We start from the raw sequence: 17,395 nt of genomic DNA, 5'->3' as shown, positions 1-17,395 counted from the left end.
CTGCACGAGACGCAGTCGTAGAACACAGCCCCTGAGTGCTCTGGACAAAGTGATAAGGAAGTACCTCTGCATGTAAACAAAGCCCTTGACGACACTCTGGGATGATGCTGTGCACCATGGTTAGCTCTAAGGATTTCTAAATAAGAATTTATAAGGTATCACTAGGGCTTGATTAGTGGGTTATCTAGCACATGGTTTCTCTTGATGTGTTTGGTCTGAGTGTCCGTATTCTTACCTTTCAGCTTCATGTAGAGGACCTAAATAAGACCATCCGTTACATGTACGAACACAAGAGGTACCAAAAGGTAATGTCAGTGCTTGGGGTGGCCTTGGGGAAGGGATGTGAGGGAGGCAGTGGAAGCAGAGCCCGTGGTGCTGTGATGGGCTTTCTAACTCTGGACTGGCTGTGTTTTTTTGGGAGGGGGTAGGTGTCCTTTGTGTCAGTCTTGACCTCTGATCTCCCAGGAATAACCTTTTTGTGATTCTTAAAGCTTCAGCTGTTAGGTCAGAATCACTGGCAATCTTGTTAAAATACAGTGTGGGGACTTTGCTAGTGGTCCAGTGGTTGAGAATCTGCCTGCCACTGCCGGGACACGGGTTGGATCCCTGGTCCAGGACAATCCCATGTGCCTGGGAGCAACTAAGTGTGTGTGCTACAACTGCCGCCCTGAGCTCTAGAGCCCAGGCGTTACAACAAGAGAAGCTACTGCAATGAGAAGCCCTCCCACTTTAACTAGAGAAAGCCTGCACACAGCAACAAAGACCCAGTGCAGTCAAAAATATAAATTAAGTTAAAATAACAAAAAACACAGTATGGACCCCACCCCCAGCATTTGGCTCAGTGTTTCGGGGGGGCGGGGGGAGGCTGGCTGAGGGTCTGCTTTTCCAACAATGCTCCTAGCCCAGGGACACTTTGGAGATTGCTCTTTCTAGGATTGTCACCAGTCTGGGGCAGTTGGAGAGGAAAATACCACCTTATTCTCCCTTTGGCCCTCTCTAGCCCCTTTTGCACCCTGTATGGAATCTGCATAGCTCTGGCATGTTTGTGTGAGTAACGTGTTTTGCTCCTGAAAATTGTACACTGCATTGGATGGAAAATCAGTTTTCCTTAGCATCATGTGTGGCTCCATTTTTCCTTCATTATTTCAACGGATAGATCATGTTATTTTATAGCCACACACAAGGATATTCCCTGTAGCTCAGATGATAAAGAATCTGCCTGCAGTGCAGGATGCCTGGGTTCGATCCCTGGGTCGGGAAGATCCTCTGGAGAAGGGAATGACAATCCACTGCAGTGTTCTTGCTTAGAGAATTCTATGGACAGAGGAGCCTGGTGGGCTATAGTCTGTGGGGTTGCAGAGAGTCAGACAGGACTGTGCAACCACTACTGCTGCTACTAGCCATACCAAATTTAAGTCCTTCTGGTTTGTATGACAGCAGCATCCATAGCCTCTGGAAGCAGCTTCTTACAGCACAGTTCAGTTCAGTTCAGTCGCTCAGTCCTGTCCCACTCTTTGTGACCCCATGAATTGCAGCACGCCAGGCCTCCTTGTCCATCACCAACTCCCGGAGTTCACTCAGACTCACACCCATCGAGTCAGTGATGCCATCCAGCCATCTCATCCTCTGTCGTCCCGTTCTCCTCCTGCTCCCAATCCCTCCCAGCATCAGAGTCTTTTCCAATAAGTCAACTCTTCGCATGAGGTGGCCAAAGTACTGGAGTTTAAGCTTTAGCATCATTCCTTCCAGAGAAATCCCAGGGCTGGTCTCCTTCTGAATGGACTGGTTGGATCTCTTTGCAGTCCAAGGGACTTTTGAGAGTCTTCTCCAACACCACAGTTCAAAAGCATCAATTCTTCGGCACTCAGCCTTCTTCACAGTCCAACTCTCACATCCATACATGACCACAGGAAAAACCATAGCCTCGACTAGACGGACCTTAGTCGGCAAAGTAATGACTCTGCTTTTGAATATGCTATCTAGGTAGGTCATAACTTTTCTTCCAAGGAGTAAGCGTCTTAATTTCATGGCTGCAGTCACCATCTGCAGTATTGCCGGGAGAAATATCAATAACCTCAGATATGCAGATGACACCACCCTTATGGCAGAAAGTGAAGAGGAACTAAAAAGCCTCTTGATGAAAGTGAAAGAGGAGAGTGAAAAAGTTGGCTTAAAGCTCAACATTCAGAAAACGAAGATCATGGCATCCGGTCCCATCACTTCATGGGAAATAGATGGGGAAACAGTGGAAACAGTGTCAGACTTACAGCACAGGTGTCTCCCCAAAGTGAAAGTCTCTTGAGAAATGGGTCAAGAGAGTGGGCAGAGCCAAAGTGGCCTTGATGAGAGGTCTGTGCCTGGTCAGGGGGAGTTCACTTGTCTCATTTGCCTCCTAGATGGTGTTCTACATTGAAGCCTGTGAGTCTGGGTCCATGATGAACCACCTGCCACCCGACATCAATGGTAGGTGGTGGGCACAGTGACCTCTGAGCTGGGCTGGGTGAGCACTGTGCTCTGCAGTGAAAATGGACATTTGCTGATTGCCTATGGGAAGAACCAAGTGTCTTACAGAAGCAGGGGCCTAGGGCAGCCTCGTGCCTAGAAGTAGGGGGATACCTGTGGGCAGCTCTGGGCTTCTACTCCTGGAGGATTAGTGGTCAGGGGGTGATGTGATATTGCTCTGTGATGTTCTGCCAGGGTCTAGTAGGGCTGCCTAAGTCCACAATTATAGTCTCTGGACTGGCCTCTGTCCTTTGCAATGTGTTGTTTGCTGGCTATCTAATCTTGGACAGATGACTTATCCTCTTTTACTCTCAGTTATCCCCATCTGTAAAATGGGGATAAAGACAGTGTCTGTTGGGAGAGTTACACTTTTTTTTTTTTTTTGCAGAGTTACATTTTAAGTGATGACATTTATCCAGCATAGCTCTGAGTCCATGGTAGCTAGATAGTAAGTGGTAGCTCATAGATTCAGTCAACCTAAATGTTTCTCTAATATTAGTAAATGTTCTTTTTCTCTGGAAATGAAATGAGGTCCATATCCTTCCAAGATTCAGCTATTCTGATCTCTTAGCACTTTTCCAAAGCAGCTTGATGTCCCATTAAGCAGGCCTGGTTGCTCACTGTAGCCAGTGTCTGTCATTTGGCTTCTCTTTCCTCCACCTTTCATTTTAGATGAGTTACTGTAACTGAGTGAACAGGGCTGGATGTAGGGGGTCTCCCTGTTCTCCTTGAGTTGATCACAGGGGACATGCTTTGATTACACCAGGAAAGGAGGAGGAACTCAAGCTTCCAGGGGAACCCTCAGACAGCTGAGGATAAAACATGACTGACAGATGTCTTTAATTCCTTGCAGTTTATGCAACTACGGCTGCCAGCCCCACGGAGTTTTCCTTCGCCTGTTACTACGATGACGAGCGGGCCACATTCCTGGGGGACTGGTACAGCGTCAATTGGATGGAAGATTCAGACGTGGTGAGCCGTCAGGGGGCCAGCTGTTCGGTGGAGGCTTAGCTGTCAGCTGCGAGGGTCAGAGGGCTTGAAACGTTTTCATTTTTGCAGGAGGATTTGACCAAAGAGACCCTCCACAAGCAGTACCAGGTGGTGAAATCCCACACCAACACCAGCCACGTCATGCAGTATGGGAACAAGGTGAGTAGGGGCCTCGCAGGCCTGACGACACCCCAGTCTTAGGCTGACTCGGCGAAAAGAACCGGGATCCAGGCGGGTGAGGAATGGCTGAGGCAGGACTGGCTCTGTCTCTCAGGGCCAACTGTCCTGGAGAGTCTGCCCAGGCTTTGGAATCAGACTCAGGTTCAAACTCACAAAGTTCTGCGGCTTTGGGCCACCTACCTGTTCTCTCCGGGTCTCTGTGTCCTCTTTGGTCAGAGCCCTAGCGCGCAAGGTGATTGGGAGCCAAAAGTTGGCGGCACATCCCCAGCACTGAACACAGACCTAGCCCCTGGTGAGAGGTTAGCGAATAAGCTCGTCCTGCGAGCGTTGTGGCTCTGCCCCCTGGAACCCTGGATGTGTCCAGCCTTCCTGTGCTTGCAGGATGTTATCTTGACCCGTAGGCTCTAAATTAGAGATGTTTATCCCCTCCAGCTATGAAAGGACCTAGGTGGTCAAATAGGTAAGTCCATCAGGGCTGTCCTGACAGAGGTCACATTAGGTGGCTGCTGAAGGCTTGGGCCTCAAGTACCGCTTGTGGGGCCAGCCCTTGGGATGTGCAGAGGAGGGGGTGGGGGTGGGGGGTGCTCCCAGTAGTCTGTATGGCCAGCTGCCCTACTCCAGTGGCCTGCCACCATCTGAGAGTTCACCCCGGAATTCCTCCCACATAAGCATTGACCTTCTAGAAGAACTGGTGAGCCAGTCAGTCCAGCTGTTACCTTTAGCACTTCTTGGGTAGCATGTGGATGGGAGGGTCCTGGAGCCAGTCACAGGCCATGAGACATGCACTCAGGAGGCTGTGGGCCTGGTCAGGCTTTTGAGAGGGGGGTAGTGGAGGGGAGGAGTGGAAAGAAGCCAGGGAGGGGTGACTCGGGGGAGGCAGGGTCAAAGATGGCACCACCCTGGCTTCGTTGGGGGATTGGGGGGAGGGGAAGTTACCGGCAGCAGCTCTTCTGCCCTGGGCTTTCTGCTCTCTGTCGTTTCCTTAGCATTGGCCATGTCTGCTCTTGGTTGAGGAGGTATGAAGGATTTTGATTTTTTGGGTGTGCCACTTGGCATGCAGGATCTTGGTTCCCTGACCCGGGATTGAACCCATTCCCCCCACATTGGGAGTGTGAAGTCTTAACCATTAGGCCCCCATGGAGGTCCCCTGAAGGATCTTTTCTAAGCATTATATTTCTATATATGTATGCCTGTGTTGGGTGGCACTAGTGGTAAAGAACCCGCCTGCCATTGCAGCTGACAAAAGAGACATAGGTTCGATCTCTGAGTTGAGACGATCCCCTGGAGGAGGGCATGGCAACCCACTCCAGTATCCTTGCCCGGAGAATCCCACTGACAGAGGAGCCTGGCAGGCTATAGTCCAGGGGCTTGCAAAGAGTCTGATACAACTGAAGCATCTTAGCACGCACACATGTATTTTATTTTTTGTTTTAGAACTGTTTCTAAATTAGTGTTTTGGTAATTAGTGATTAGTGTTGCTTGGTTTAGGAACATGATCACTTGCAGCATTTCTTTTCCTCTTAGTTGGGATCCAGTCTGCAGTGACCTCTGTGGGCAGACAGAGCCAGGCAGTCGGTCCCACTGGTTAGACCCTGATGCCAAGTCTGCCCCCCACTCTGTGGCTTTAGCTCTCCCATCTCAGTGGACTCAGACCTCAGCTCTAACCTGCCAGGTGCTATGCATTGTCCTTCCTCCCTTCTGTCACTAGGGGCAGGCAGGTGAGCATAGGGGTGGTGGTGACACCACCCAGCGTCACCTGTGGCTGAAATGACTCTGGTACAAGCTGGGCGGAACTGGGGCAGTTCTGCTGCAAAGGGTGCCAGGCATCTTCGAAGTTCAACATCGGTGGATTTCAGGTGCTCAAATGCATCACCTCGCCCACTGCAGAGGACGGAACTCATGCTTTCAGGCTGTGACTGTGACCCTCCCATGGTCCCAAAACCATGTTGGGCGAACTGTGGACTCAAGGACCTGGGGTACGTTTGGCATCTCTGCTCCTCCCACTCAAACCGACTCTCTCTCCCTCCCCAGTCCATCTCTGCCATGAAGCTGATGCAGTTTCAGGGTCTGAAACACAAAGCTAGCTCTCCCATCTCGCTGCCCCCCGTCAGTCGCCTTGATCTCACTCCAAGCCCCGAGGTGCCTCTCTCCATCATGAAAAGGAAGCTGATGAGCACCAACGATGTGCAGGAGGCCAGGCGTCTTGTCCAGAAGATTGACAGGCTTCTGGAGGTGAGTGGTGGCGAAGTTGCAGGCCCCAGCCTCACCGCGGAGCGTGCGTGAGCCCCGTCTCTGCCTCCTGACCATAGTTCCATGTTGGTGGGAACCAGGTGATGGAGCTCTGGGGTCACCCTCCTCCTACTACCCGGGAATATATGGGAAACAAAACCTTCCTTTACTCACTGTGAAATGGACACAAATGAGCAGGAGAGTGGCCAGCTTTATTCTTCCTTGATAAACTGGCCTTGACCTCTTTGAAGCAGGAAGCAAAAGGAGGGGACCTGTCTCCTGCCAAGAAGCCAAGGCACGTGGATGTTTCTTTATTTACCCCTAGTTGCTTGGGAGACATTTTTACTTTGCTGCTTGGTGAGTTAGTGGCTAATCATATTAAAAAAAAAAGTCCAGTCCACAAAAAATTTCTGCTGACTTAGGAAATCATAGTCACTGCCCCAAATTCTTCCTAAAATGCTTGAGCAATCTTTTATGATAACTAGGTTTGTTTTCAGTAGCTCGTCAGTTTGTCTGGAACTGGTTGAATTTCTTTTCAAATTCGAGCTGTGTGAGTAGAACCACGAGGCGTGTACTCTCGAGACGCCTGGCAGAGATTGGCTGTCCTTCCAACAAAGCCAGCTGTGCTGACTCTGCCCACCTTGTCCATTACCCCACTTTCCCCTCCCCTACCCCACCCCCACCCCACAATCAGCACAGCCCAGAGACTGATGTGCTGAATTTTCTAAGAATGAAAAAAAAAAAAATCTATGTAAACTGTCTTAAATGCCTATATCTCATGATTCTGACAGTTAGCTACCTCAGGATGGTTTCTTTTGTTGTTGTTATCACAGTGTAATACAACAGTTCTCATATTTTTTCCTCTTAGACCTCTATACACTCTTAAAAGTATTGATCCCAAAGAGCTTTTGTTTATGTGGGTTATATCAGTATTTACTGCTTTAGAAATGAATACTGAGATTTGTAAAATATTAACTCATTTAGAAATAATAATAAACCCATTTTGTGTTAATATACTTTCTATAAAAAAGAATTATTTTCTAAGATCAAAAGAATGTGAGTTAGAAGAGTGGCATCACAACATGTTTTTGCAAATCTGTTTTGTGTCCAGCATAATAGAAGATAGCTTGGTCCCCGTTCCTGTGTCTGTATTCACTCTGTTGGGCTCTGTAGTTCTGGTTGAAATATATAAAGAAAGTGTAGCCTCACACAGATACATAGCTGAGAAAGGAAGGACATATGGAGCCCCCAAGAAATCTGGGGGACCCCCGTGGTCCTAGACAAGTTGAAAACTGCTGGTCTAAAACACAGAGGGCAGGGTATGTTCGGGCATGAGTGGAACAAACCCTGGCTGGGGAATGGGAGGGTCAGGGGACTCAATTGTATGTTTTGGTTGATGTGGAAGCAGCCGCCCCTTTGTAATGCTGGTTTTCATTATCCGGGAAGAAAAGGATCATTCTGTCTAAGCATTTGCTGGTTTCTAGAACAGACAGAGGTGCCTGTGAACACACAGCACCATTTATTGGACCACAGTCTATTTTGGGACACAATTTCTATGCAGCCCCCCACCACCACCCCTGCCGCCTCAGTCTGGGCCATACCTGCCCTTCAGGTATTTAGATTTAAATGCTCCCGCCATGCTAGAAGATCCCTAAGAGGCAAGGTATTTCTGGAGGTTTCTAGCTGTAAAGAAGCCTTGCGTGCACAATTTTTGCTGCAGAAAGCATCTGTTGGCACCTCTGAACATAGTGGAGTGGGGGCAGTGTGAAAGAAGCATCTAACCAGTCCAGGGTTCTAAGAGAGACTGTGTTAAGTAAAAAAACAAAAATGTCACATCACAGGCCATGAACATCATTGAGAAGTCAGTGCGGGAAATCGTCACCTTGGTCTCGGGCTCCGCTACCAAGGTGGACAGGCTCCTGTCCCAGAGAGCCCCGCTCACAAACCACGCATGCTACCAGAAGGCCGTGTCGCACTTCCGCTCACACTGCTTCAACTGGCACAACCCCACGGTAAGCCCAGACCCCGGGGCCGCCGGCCTCTGCTCCCAGGTTTCCGTGGCCAGCTAGCCTGGCCTTCCTCTGCACCTTCAACTCCAAACCCGAGTTAGTATGGTCCACGGGTATCACACCAGGTGCATGCCTTGTAGAAGGTTCCGTCTTGTGAAAGGAAACAGCAGCAGACCCTTTCTGTCGCCTTTGGTGGGATGTGAGAGGGGCAAGGTCGTCCAAATTCACTGACTGCCCCCCAGTCTTGGTCGCAGACACTCTTAACTGTCCCAGTGGCTGGGAGAATTTACCAGTTATAGACTATTCATCTCGTGTTTCTGTTGGCCTTTGAAGGGGACTTCCTTGTCTTCATGCTGTGCTTTCCTTGCCAAACTCCACCCTTATCCCTGCCCTTCACACCAGCCACACAGATTTTCTCCCTTTTGGGTTTGTTCTGACCTCTTCCCAGGATTTGTTGCTGAAGTCAGGCCCTAGTGCTTGGAGAAGAAAGTACCTGGTTTCTGCAGATTGTAGAATGTCAGGGTTGGAAGGTACCTAAAAACCCTTCCGCTTTGCTCAGCACTTAGGTGATGCTTGGATCCTTCAAGGAAGGGGTTATTCGCAAATGGTGACCCACAGGCCCGTTCCTGCCCACAGACTGTTGAGTTTTTTTCCTCCACAGCCTGTTTTTATAAATAAAGTTTTATTGAAATGCAGCCATAGCTGTGTGTTTTATAAATAAAGTTTTAAACTGAAGCATAGCCACAGCTGTACTCAGTCACTCAGAATCTCTGACTGCTTTCATGGTGTGGCCGAGTTGAGTAGTTCAGACAGCCCACAAAGCCTCAGATATTTGCTATCCAGCCCATGACTGAAAAGTTTGCCAAATCCTGCTTTAGACTTGTGCTCTTTGATATAGTAGTCTATAGCCTCACTGTGGGTGGCTAATTAAACACAAATGTACATTCAGTAAAATGAAACAAAATGTAAAACTTGGTGTCTTAGCCACAGTACCCACACTCCAAGTGTTCAGGAGCCATATGTGGTTAGTGGCTACTGAATTGAGAATGTTACAGAATATTTTCATCATTGCAGAAAGTTCTGTCTGGGCTGTGATATGCAGACCATGATTACCCTCAGATACTTCTGACCCTTTGCGACCCCATGGACTAGAGTCCGCCAGGCTCCTCTGTCCTTGGGATTCTCCAGGCAAGAATACTGGAGTGGGTTGCCATTCCCTTCTCCAGGGGATCTTCCCCCACCCGGGGGATTGAACCAGCATCTCCCGAGTTACCTGCATTGGCAGGCAGATTTTTTTTTCCAGGTTGAGCCACCTGGCAATATTATACTCAGGAGATGGTTCTCCATTATTAAGAGAATCTCAGTTTTATTTTTCATTTATTTAACAAAGAAGTCTCTTTATTTAATAACTTAAGTTTTCCATTTTTTAAAAATACTTTATCATCGGATGTTACTTTTTTGCCCTTTGGAATCACAGAAAGCAAATCTCCTCTTTCTTCCTCTTGTGAGGTCCCAGGTTCCCTTGAAGTGCTTTCCAAGTTATTTCAGTCTTGGTTGCCATCTGGTTTGGCATTCACTTACCATACGTCTCCCTCGTCAGTTGTTCTAGACCCAAAGCCAGGCTGCCGGAGGAGGTTTGAGCTGACAGAGGGGAGCAGGGCCAGGAGTTTCTCATCCAGGAGTCCTTACCTGGACTTGAAGGAGCTATAGGATTGCTGTAGAGTGCTGCAAATCTGTGTGTGTGCATGTTTCCTGGGAAATGGTCTATAAATCACACCAGATTATCCAAAGTTGGGGAGGGGGGGATCCCTGATTCAGTAAAGGTCAAGAACCCCTGGCCTAATTTTTTTTTTTTTTTTGGCTTTGCACCAGATGGCTCATGGGATCTTAGCTCCCCCACCAGGGATCAAACCCTGGGCCCTCATCAGTGAAAGCACAGAATCCTAACCCCTGGACATCTAGGGAAGTCCCAAGAACCACTGGTCTAGATGCTGCACGTATTCCCAAGTTAGGAGCTGATCGTGTTATAAAGTGATGATGTCTGATCGTGTCTTTTTGGTTGGTTTTCCTCTAGTACGAGTATGCTTTGAGACGTTTGTATGTGCTGGTCAACCTTTGTGAAAACCCTTATCCAATTGACAGGTAAGCCAGCACCTGGCATTTAAAGGGTCAGTGGGGGTGGGAAGGTGAGGAGGTGGGGTCCTTCTGAAAGTAGAAGGGTACATGCAGCTCTGCTGTCCCCTTCTCCATGTGGGTAGTTTGCTTCTGCCTCTCACTGTGGAGGAATTCAAGACAGATGCATCCCCAGGGGTGCTGGATTGGGTGGGTCTGTCATACACGACTCCCTGTTCCCTGGTGGGTTCTCTCTGTTTTCATTTTTTCCGAGTTGAACAACTTCCGGCTCACCACCTCCTTCTTCCGGTTTCTTACAGAATAAAATTGTCCATGAACAAGGTGTGCCATGGCTACTACTGAAACACTGCCTCCTTGAAGCTTTACTGAATGTGATCACCGTCCCTTAGAATGTGTGCTAATCAGACTGGACAGCTGGAGCCCGAGGGAGGCTCCGCGCCCCCAGCCCCAGCTGCTGCGTCCTCCCAGGGATGCCGTCGGGCCACCGGAGCCACGCTCGCTCCAGGCCTCTCCCAGGATGGCTTGCTCACCTTTACCTACTTCCCCCAGCACCTACAGGTCCTGTGTGATCCTCTGAAAAGCCCAGAGATTTGGGAAGCTCTGTGTTGAGAAGGGTGTATTTGCTTTTTAAGAGGGTGTTTTGCCCATGACGTTTGAGGAGTGAGAAGTTCACTGGGACGTCTGTAGCCAGTGAAAGAGTCTTTGTTCTGTCGAATCTGATGTCAGAACCTCTTAAGTCTTCAAATGATTTTCTGGAAGAGGGACATAAATTTCTCCAAATGGAAAACTATTTTTAGAAAATAGCATAATTTTGGATTGCTTTTATATTTTATTTGGCAGTAATGGACAAGTCTAAAAAATAAAGATTTATCACTGAACCTGAGTATTAATTTCAGGTCCCTGACCTTTTCATTTATGTTCCTGGCCCCTCCTTGTGGAGCCCTCCCCCTGTCTGTCTGTCTCCTATCCCCTTCCCCATCCCACTGGTTGGCTCTTCCTGCCAGCTCCCCTCTCCCCCAGCTTCTGTACTTTTCAGCCTCCTGTGCCTTGTGCCCTGGAGTGCCTGCCCCTCCATCTGGCCCATCCTCAAGGTGTATCTGAAAGTGCCCTGTCTTGCTCAACTTCTACTCTCCTCTCTCTGTTGGCATTTGCACTTCCCTTGGATCTTTTCCAGCATGTGTTGGGGTCTGCCGTATACACCACACACGGGGTCTGGGAGGTTATCTTTGAGGGCAGAGGGTGCCTGTGTTACCCTTGTTTCTCTTGGCCTGGTGTCCCACAAGGGGTGATACCCACCCTAGCTTTGTGAAAGACATTTAAAAGGAGCACTAACTCTCCTCAGGCAGTAGAATATTATGCAGCAACAAAAAAGGATGAAGCTCTGATACAGCTCCAGCATTTAGCCCAGGAAAAGCAGCCAGTTACCTAAGACCCCTGTATTACATGATTCCGTTTGTATTTAAGGTCCAAAATAAACAAGTCTATTGAAACAGAAAATAGATGCATGATGCTGGGAACTGGGGAGGGGAAATGTGGAAATAGTCAGTGCTAATGGGGGTGTGGATTATTTGGGGGATGATAAAAAATGTTTGGAAGCTGATCACGATCAGTAGTTGGTTATGCAACTCTGAATGTACTAAAACCCACTGACTTGTACACAACAAATGGAATGATATGGTTTGCTAATTATGTTTCAGTAGCATTTTTAAAACTAAGCCATATAGCTAGATGGGCTGTTTTAAATAGAAAGAAAACAAAGAAAAAAGAAACACTAAACCAGGACACTTGTGACCACCTGTGTGTACATGGTGTCTTCTTTAGCAGTGGCAGATGCCTTTAAAGTTTGGAGGTAGAGACTGAAGGTAGAGATATTGTCAAACAAGGTTAATTCCAGGGTGATGCTTCTGTTTCTAATGGGCCTGTTTTTAATCAGGTTATCCTTTCTCTGAGAGGCTGTCTTAATATAGTCAATCGCGTGACCAGGATAAAGAACTTTTACTGTCCTACGAATCTAGGGGAGCTTGAAGGTTTTAACAAATATAAGAAGCATATGGCGTTTAAATGTTTATCACTAAAGCTCAAGAATGGGCAACCCTGAGGGCTGACTGATGTCCAAAAAGTAGAATTTTTAAAAGGAGTCTCTTAAAACACCTCAAGATTCAGGTAGGAAAGACTCCGTTCTTCTCTTTTCTAGAACCGTTACCTACGCTTATAACCCTGCTTCCCTCTCTTTCTTTGTCCTCCCTGTAGAACAAAAATATATTTAACTATTTAACAAGTGCAGAAACTTGAATGTTCACGGCGCTGAGGTTAAAAGAGGCTTGTTCATTTTCTCAAATAAATGACAGTTTCCTAAGTCACACCGCCTTGACTTTTTTTTCCTCCTCCTGTGGTTCTTAGGTCCCCAGCAGAAGCAACTCTCCGTCCCTCAGGTTAAGCCATTTTCTACTAGATTTCTGAGAAAGGTGTCCTTTCCTTGTGTGTCACAACCAGGACCAGCATTTTGTTTTCCTGGTTATATCCAAAACATGTTCTATCATAAGAGGTACAGAAACTTATCAAAGCAAAACATGGCCACTCCCCATCCCCCGGCCCCCAATCCCAAAAAAAAGTTTGTATTCATTATTAGAATCCCCTTTCTACATATTTACATACCTATATACAAAGGAAAATCCCATGGACAGAGTGTGGTAGGCTACAGTCCACGGTCACAAAGAGTCGGATACAACTGAGTGACTTTGCTTTCACTTTCATATAAAGGATGCTTTCCTTTTTCACTAAAATAAAAGCAGATCCAGAAAACAAGTACAATGCTTAATGAGTGATAAGATGAAATACTGTTGTAATTACAATCCAAGTCAAGAAATAGAACTTTAGCAGATGCATGAGTGATGATTCTCCTGAGAAATGGAAGCAATGGATATGTACACATATAGAGACATTTACCGGAAGGAATCAGTGGCTGTGGAGGCTTGGTAAACGGAAAATTACAACCTGGAGACCCAGAGGAAGAACTGCAGTCCAGGCCAAAGGCCCCCTGCTGGCAGGATCCCTTCTTGCTCAGGGAAGGTCTTTGCACTCCTAGGACCATCACCTGTTTGGACAGGACCCACCCACGTTACTAAGGACTTCCCTCATAGCTTAGTTGGTAAAGAATATGCCTGCCATGCAGGAGACCCACATTCGATTTCCTGGGTTGAAAGATCCCATGGAGAAGGAAATGGAAACCCACTCCAGTACTCTTGCCTGGAGAATCCCACGGACAGAAGAGCCTGGCAGGCTACAGTCCATGGGGTCACAAGAGTAGGACCTGACTTAGCGACTAAATCACCACCACCACCCATGTTATAGAGGGTCAACCATCACACTGGCCACCCTGGAAGCCCCTGCTTGTACTCCATCCCAGGCATAGCTCCTCCCTCCCAAAGTAACTACCCTCCTTGTGTTCTCTGTGGTTTTAGGACAAGTGTGCATCCCTAGACACTTATAGTTTTTATTCTACACATTCTCTCATCTTTTTTTCCCCCCCTTCCAATTTCCATTAAAGAGTCCAGGCTGGAGATCAGTGGAGTTTCTCAGTCTGGACTTCACTGATTGCATACATGAGCTGCTGCTCAGCATGTCTTTCTGATGCCCAAGTCTCTTACAAATCAGCAGCTGGATCCAGAGGATTTACATATTTCTATTGGGTTTTGATCCATTGCACTTCTCTACTGACGCTCAAGTTGTCCATTTTTGGCTGAATGAATGAAAGTTACACATTTGTGTCCAACTCTTTGTAACCCCATGGACTATACGGTCCATGGACTTCTCCAGGCCAGAATACTGGAGTGGGTAGCCTTTCCCTTCTCCAGGGGATCTTCCCAACCCAGGGATCGAACCCAGGTCTCCTGCATTACAGGCAGACGCTTTACCAGCTGAGCCACCAGGGATGTCCTGGTGGACTCCCAAGCCCTTTCAGAGGTCAACCCAGTCCATCCAAAAGGAAATCAACCCTGAATATTCATTGGAAGCACTGATGCTGAAGTTGAAGCTCCAATACCTTGGCCCCCTGATGTGAAGAGCCGACTCATTGGAAAAGAAAGTGATGCTGGGAAAGATTGAAGGCAGGAGGAGAAACAGGCGGCAGAGGATGAGATGGCTAGATGGCATCACCAACTCAATGGACGTGACTTTGAGCAAACTCCAGGAGATAATGAAGGACAGAGGAGCCTGGTGTGCTGTAGTTCATGGGGTCACAAAGAGCTGGACGCAACTGAGCAACTGAAGAACATCAAAGTAGATTAGTGGTTGCAGGGAGGTAGGCAGAGGGGACTGCAGTCATGATTTAGCGACTGAACCACCCAAGCCCTTTTGACAGGACGCTAAGAAACTTCCACTGCTTCCTTCCTACCTAGTGTATCAGAATGTTTCATTCTACATTTCCAGCTGTCCCAAAGCTGGGATCAGCTATTTCTCCAGGAAACTCTGGCATCTTTCCATGAGACATTGTCTTTCAAGACAACAGTCTAAATGCTAGGAGTGCTCTCTGTGCCTGCCTCTAGCCCGGCCCATCCCCTCCAGTTCTGTTCTATGTGGGTGCAGAATTTCCAGACTCGCTGTGCAGCCAACCAGGGCCATTCAAAGACCTGGCCAGCCGCCCCTTTGGCCTCACCTCCCATTACTCTTTGCTTCAGGCTTTATGTACACCCAATCTTTCAGTGACCAGTTAGCCTGCATACAGCACACTCCTATTTCATTTTCTGTGATTTTTCACTTTCTTCCATCTTCCTTGTCAAAAACTGTCAAGAGTCAGAGATTTTACCCCATGTGCACGTTAACAAGGTCACCTGCACAACGTCATATGTGCTGGCAGGAGATATGAAACTCCTGGGACCACCACAAAGGACTTCATAGCCCTCAGCACCCAGGTACACGTGCTTCCTATTTGCTGCCTCCCCTGGCCTGCCGAGTGCCCTGAGGGGCATGCGGAGGTGGGCCCTGGTAGATGCTGTGCACACAGCATGTCTGGATCCGGCTGAGAAATGTCCGGCTTAGGAATAAGGCTGTGAGCAGACCTGTCCCACCTTGGCCCTGTCGGAGTAGACACGTTTTTTCAAAGTGAGAGATGCTAGTTTGTTATATTGGTCAGAAGAAAAAATTGCCCTCTTTTCAGGAGGAAGCAACTGTATCCTCCAAGGCTAGTCAAATACTCTTTTTAAAAAATATTATTTTGTTGTTGTTGTTGTTATACTGTGTTCAGTTGCAGCATGCCGGATCGCTGATGTTTATTGTAACCTGCAAGATCCTTACTTGCACATGTGCGATCTAGTCCCCTGACCAGGGCTCGAACCCAGGCCCCCTGCACTGGGAGCTCAGAGGCTTAGCCACTGGACCACCAGGGAAGTCCCTAGCCAAACACTGTTAAGAAGATAGTCTGGAATAGAAGCTGTCAATGAGTCTTCACCAGACATGCAAGAGCACCGTGGAGAGTTCCAGCAATCTTCAGGGGTCCTTCGATTCCCTTCTGCTCTAGGCCAACTCTTCATTCTTCAAGACCCACCTCAGGCATCCTTGTTGGCAGGAAGCCATCTGCTTCCTCCAGGTGGGTTACATGCCCTCCACTCCCTCAGGCACATCCTGTGCTGACTGCTCTCGCTAAACCAAAAATATGCAGAGCTGCCCCCAGTAGTGAGTTCACCTGGACTCTCTGTAGACCAGTGGTCCCCAACCTTTTTGGCACCAGGAACCAGTTTAATGGGAGACAATTTTTCCATGGAGTGGGGATGGGGAGGATGGTTGGGATGGTTTGGGGATGATTCAAGGGCACTACATTTATTGTGCGCTTTATTTCTAATCTAATGCCACCACTGATCTGACAGCAGGTACTGGTCCACAGCCCGGAGGTTGAGGACCCCTGCTATAGACCGTATGACGATGTAGAAAAGGTGTCCCTTTCTCCAGGTGGGCACAGTCCTGTGCCAGGTGACAAGTGGAGCCCAGCCTGGGTTTTAACTCCCTGGTCCCTTCAGCCATGGAACCTTGGCTGTGAACAACTTCCCTGCCCTTATGTCTAACTCTGAATTTATCTCCCTTTACCAAAAGATCTGAGGCTTTGCCTGCCTGCTCCCACCCAAGAGCTGGTGTGATCCCTGAGACATGCCTGGGAGATGGGGGAAGAATCATTCTTATTTTAAGAACAGGGATACTGAGGCCCAAAGATGTGAAGCATCTCACTGAGGGCTCAGAGCTGGCCTGGGACCCAGGTCTCCTGACAACCAGTTGAGGTTCCTCCCGCCTTCCAGTTGAACAGATTTTCTGACTTGGAAGCCAGATTTGAGTTCCCTTTTGGCCTAGGGTTGTGTCAGCTGCAAAGACATGTTTCCTGGAAGGGCATTCCTAGGAAACCGCTGTCTTCCAGCAAATAGCGTGACATCTGGGGATGAGGCAAACTCATGGCCACTGTGAGTCAGAGCTTTCCTCCCCAGAGCCAGGCACCATATGACCTTCCCGCGAAAGGAGGGCCTGGTTCCTGCCCAGCTGCTCCCCGCTTTCCAGGCCAGATGACCTGGAAGAAAAGGAGGTGGCCAGTTCTTGGATTCAGGCCAGCTGAGTGCTCACAGAGTGCCCACATCTGCAAACCAGCGAAATGGGCTGTGGGGGGAGGGGGAGGGGGCGCGTCTCCTCTGCACCCACAAGACCCTCCCTGCCTCTCTCTGTCCCTCCCCGACTCAGGGCCCCCCGCTTCTCTCTGCCCACTTCCTCTGCAGGCTGGTCCTTTGTTCCCCAGCGGAAACCTGCTCCTAACTAGGGAGAACGCAGTGCAACACGTTAAGGTCTTGTGAGGCCATGATGGGCCAGGTGTCTGCAGGGCGGGTTTGGGACTGCTCATGATGGGCAGGGCTTTGCACCCAGCTGTCACTGCTAGGACCTGGGGACGGAGGAGCTGTAGGGCCTGGCTGTGTCCTGGTCTCCGCAGATGTTCTCATAGCTTCTCTCAGCACCGTTGGCCCAGGGGAGAGGCCAGTAAAAGCAGAGGGAGGAGCCAGCCGGCCAAGAGCACAGGGCACGAATGCCAGGGATGAGACAAAGCCCAGCCCCTGCTCTATGCCACAGCCTGTGACCCCGTCAACCTTGGACACACTGATTCCTTGCTAGGGGCCAGTGGAGGGGCCAGGTCGCTTCACTTGCATCTTGGACCTCTGGGTCAAGTCAGCCCTGTGATGCTCACCATACCCTCAGGCAAGCTCAGGAGTGGATCTGGCAGGTGAGGCTTATCTGACTTTGGTTTTCTACAAGCAGGTCACTTGGGGTGCCATGTGGGGTAAAGAGAGCCCTGAATTTTGGGGTAGGTCAGCTCTGAGTTCAAACCT

The 17,395-nt window shown here is 48.7% G+C and overlaps 1 protein-coding gene and 1 non-coding gene across 4 annotated transcripts in view; one reads left to right on the top strand and one right to left on the bottom strand.

The window, feature by feature from the left end:
- LGMN (legumain) overlaps positions 1 to 10,926 on the top strand; it is a 37,404-nt gene extending 26,478 nt beyond the window's left edge. For all 3 annotated transcript variants that reach the window (XM_069558912.1, XM_069558913.1, XM_069558911.1), the window contains exons 7-14: positions 243 to 305; positions 2,397 to 2,463; positions 3,356 to 3,474; positions 3,562 to 3,651; positions 5,704 to 5,904; positions 7,743 to 7,913; positions 9,985 to 10,052; positions 10,343 to 10,926. In XM_069558912.1, the coding sequence (XP_069415013.1) occupies positions 243 to 305; positions 2,397 to 2,463; positions 3,356 to 3,474; positions 3,562 to 3,651; positions 5,704 to 5,904; positions 7,743 to 7,913; positions 9,985 to 10,052; positions 10,343 to 10,385 (822 nt within the window). In that variant the 3' untranslated portion in view covers positions 10,386 to 10,926. The remainder of the gene's footprint in view (positions 1 to 242; positions 306 to 2,396; positions 2,464 to 3,355; positions 3,475 to 3,561; positions 3,652 to 5,703; positions 5,905 to 7,742; positions 7,914 to 9,984; positions 10,053 to 10,342) is intronic.
- A 2,977-nt stretch (positions 10,927 to 13,903) lies between these two features.
- TRNAY-GUA (transfer RNA tyrosine (anticodon GUA)) lies at positions 13,904 to 13,975 on the bottom strand. The gene has a single exon. It is a non-coding gene; the product is annotated as a tRNA-Tyr (tRNA).
- Between the last annotated feature and the right edge of the window lie 3,420 nt (positions 13,976 to 17,395).

The sequence above is a fragment of the Ovis canadensis genome, chromosome 18 (genome assembly GCF_042477335.2).
Source record: "Ovis canadensis isolate MfBH-ARS-UI-01 breed Bighorn chromosome 18, ARS-UI_OviCan_v2, whole genome shotgun sequence".
In the NCBI taxonomy this organism is placed as follows: Eukaryota; Metazoa; Chordata; class Mammalia; order Artiodactyla; family Bovidae; genus Ovis; species Ovis canadensis.
Note: the sequence above shows the minus strand (reverse complement) of the source record. Positions and strands in the feature narration are given on the sequence as shown.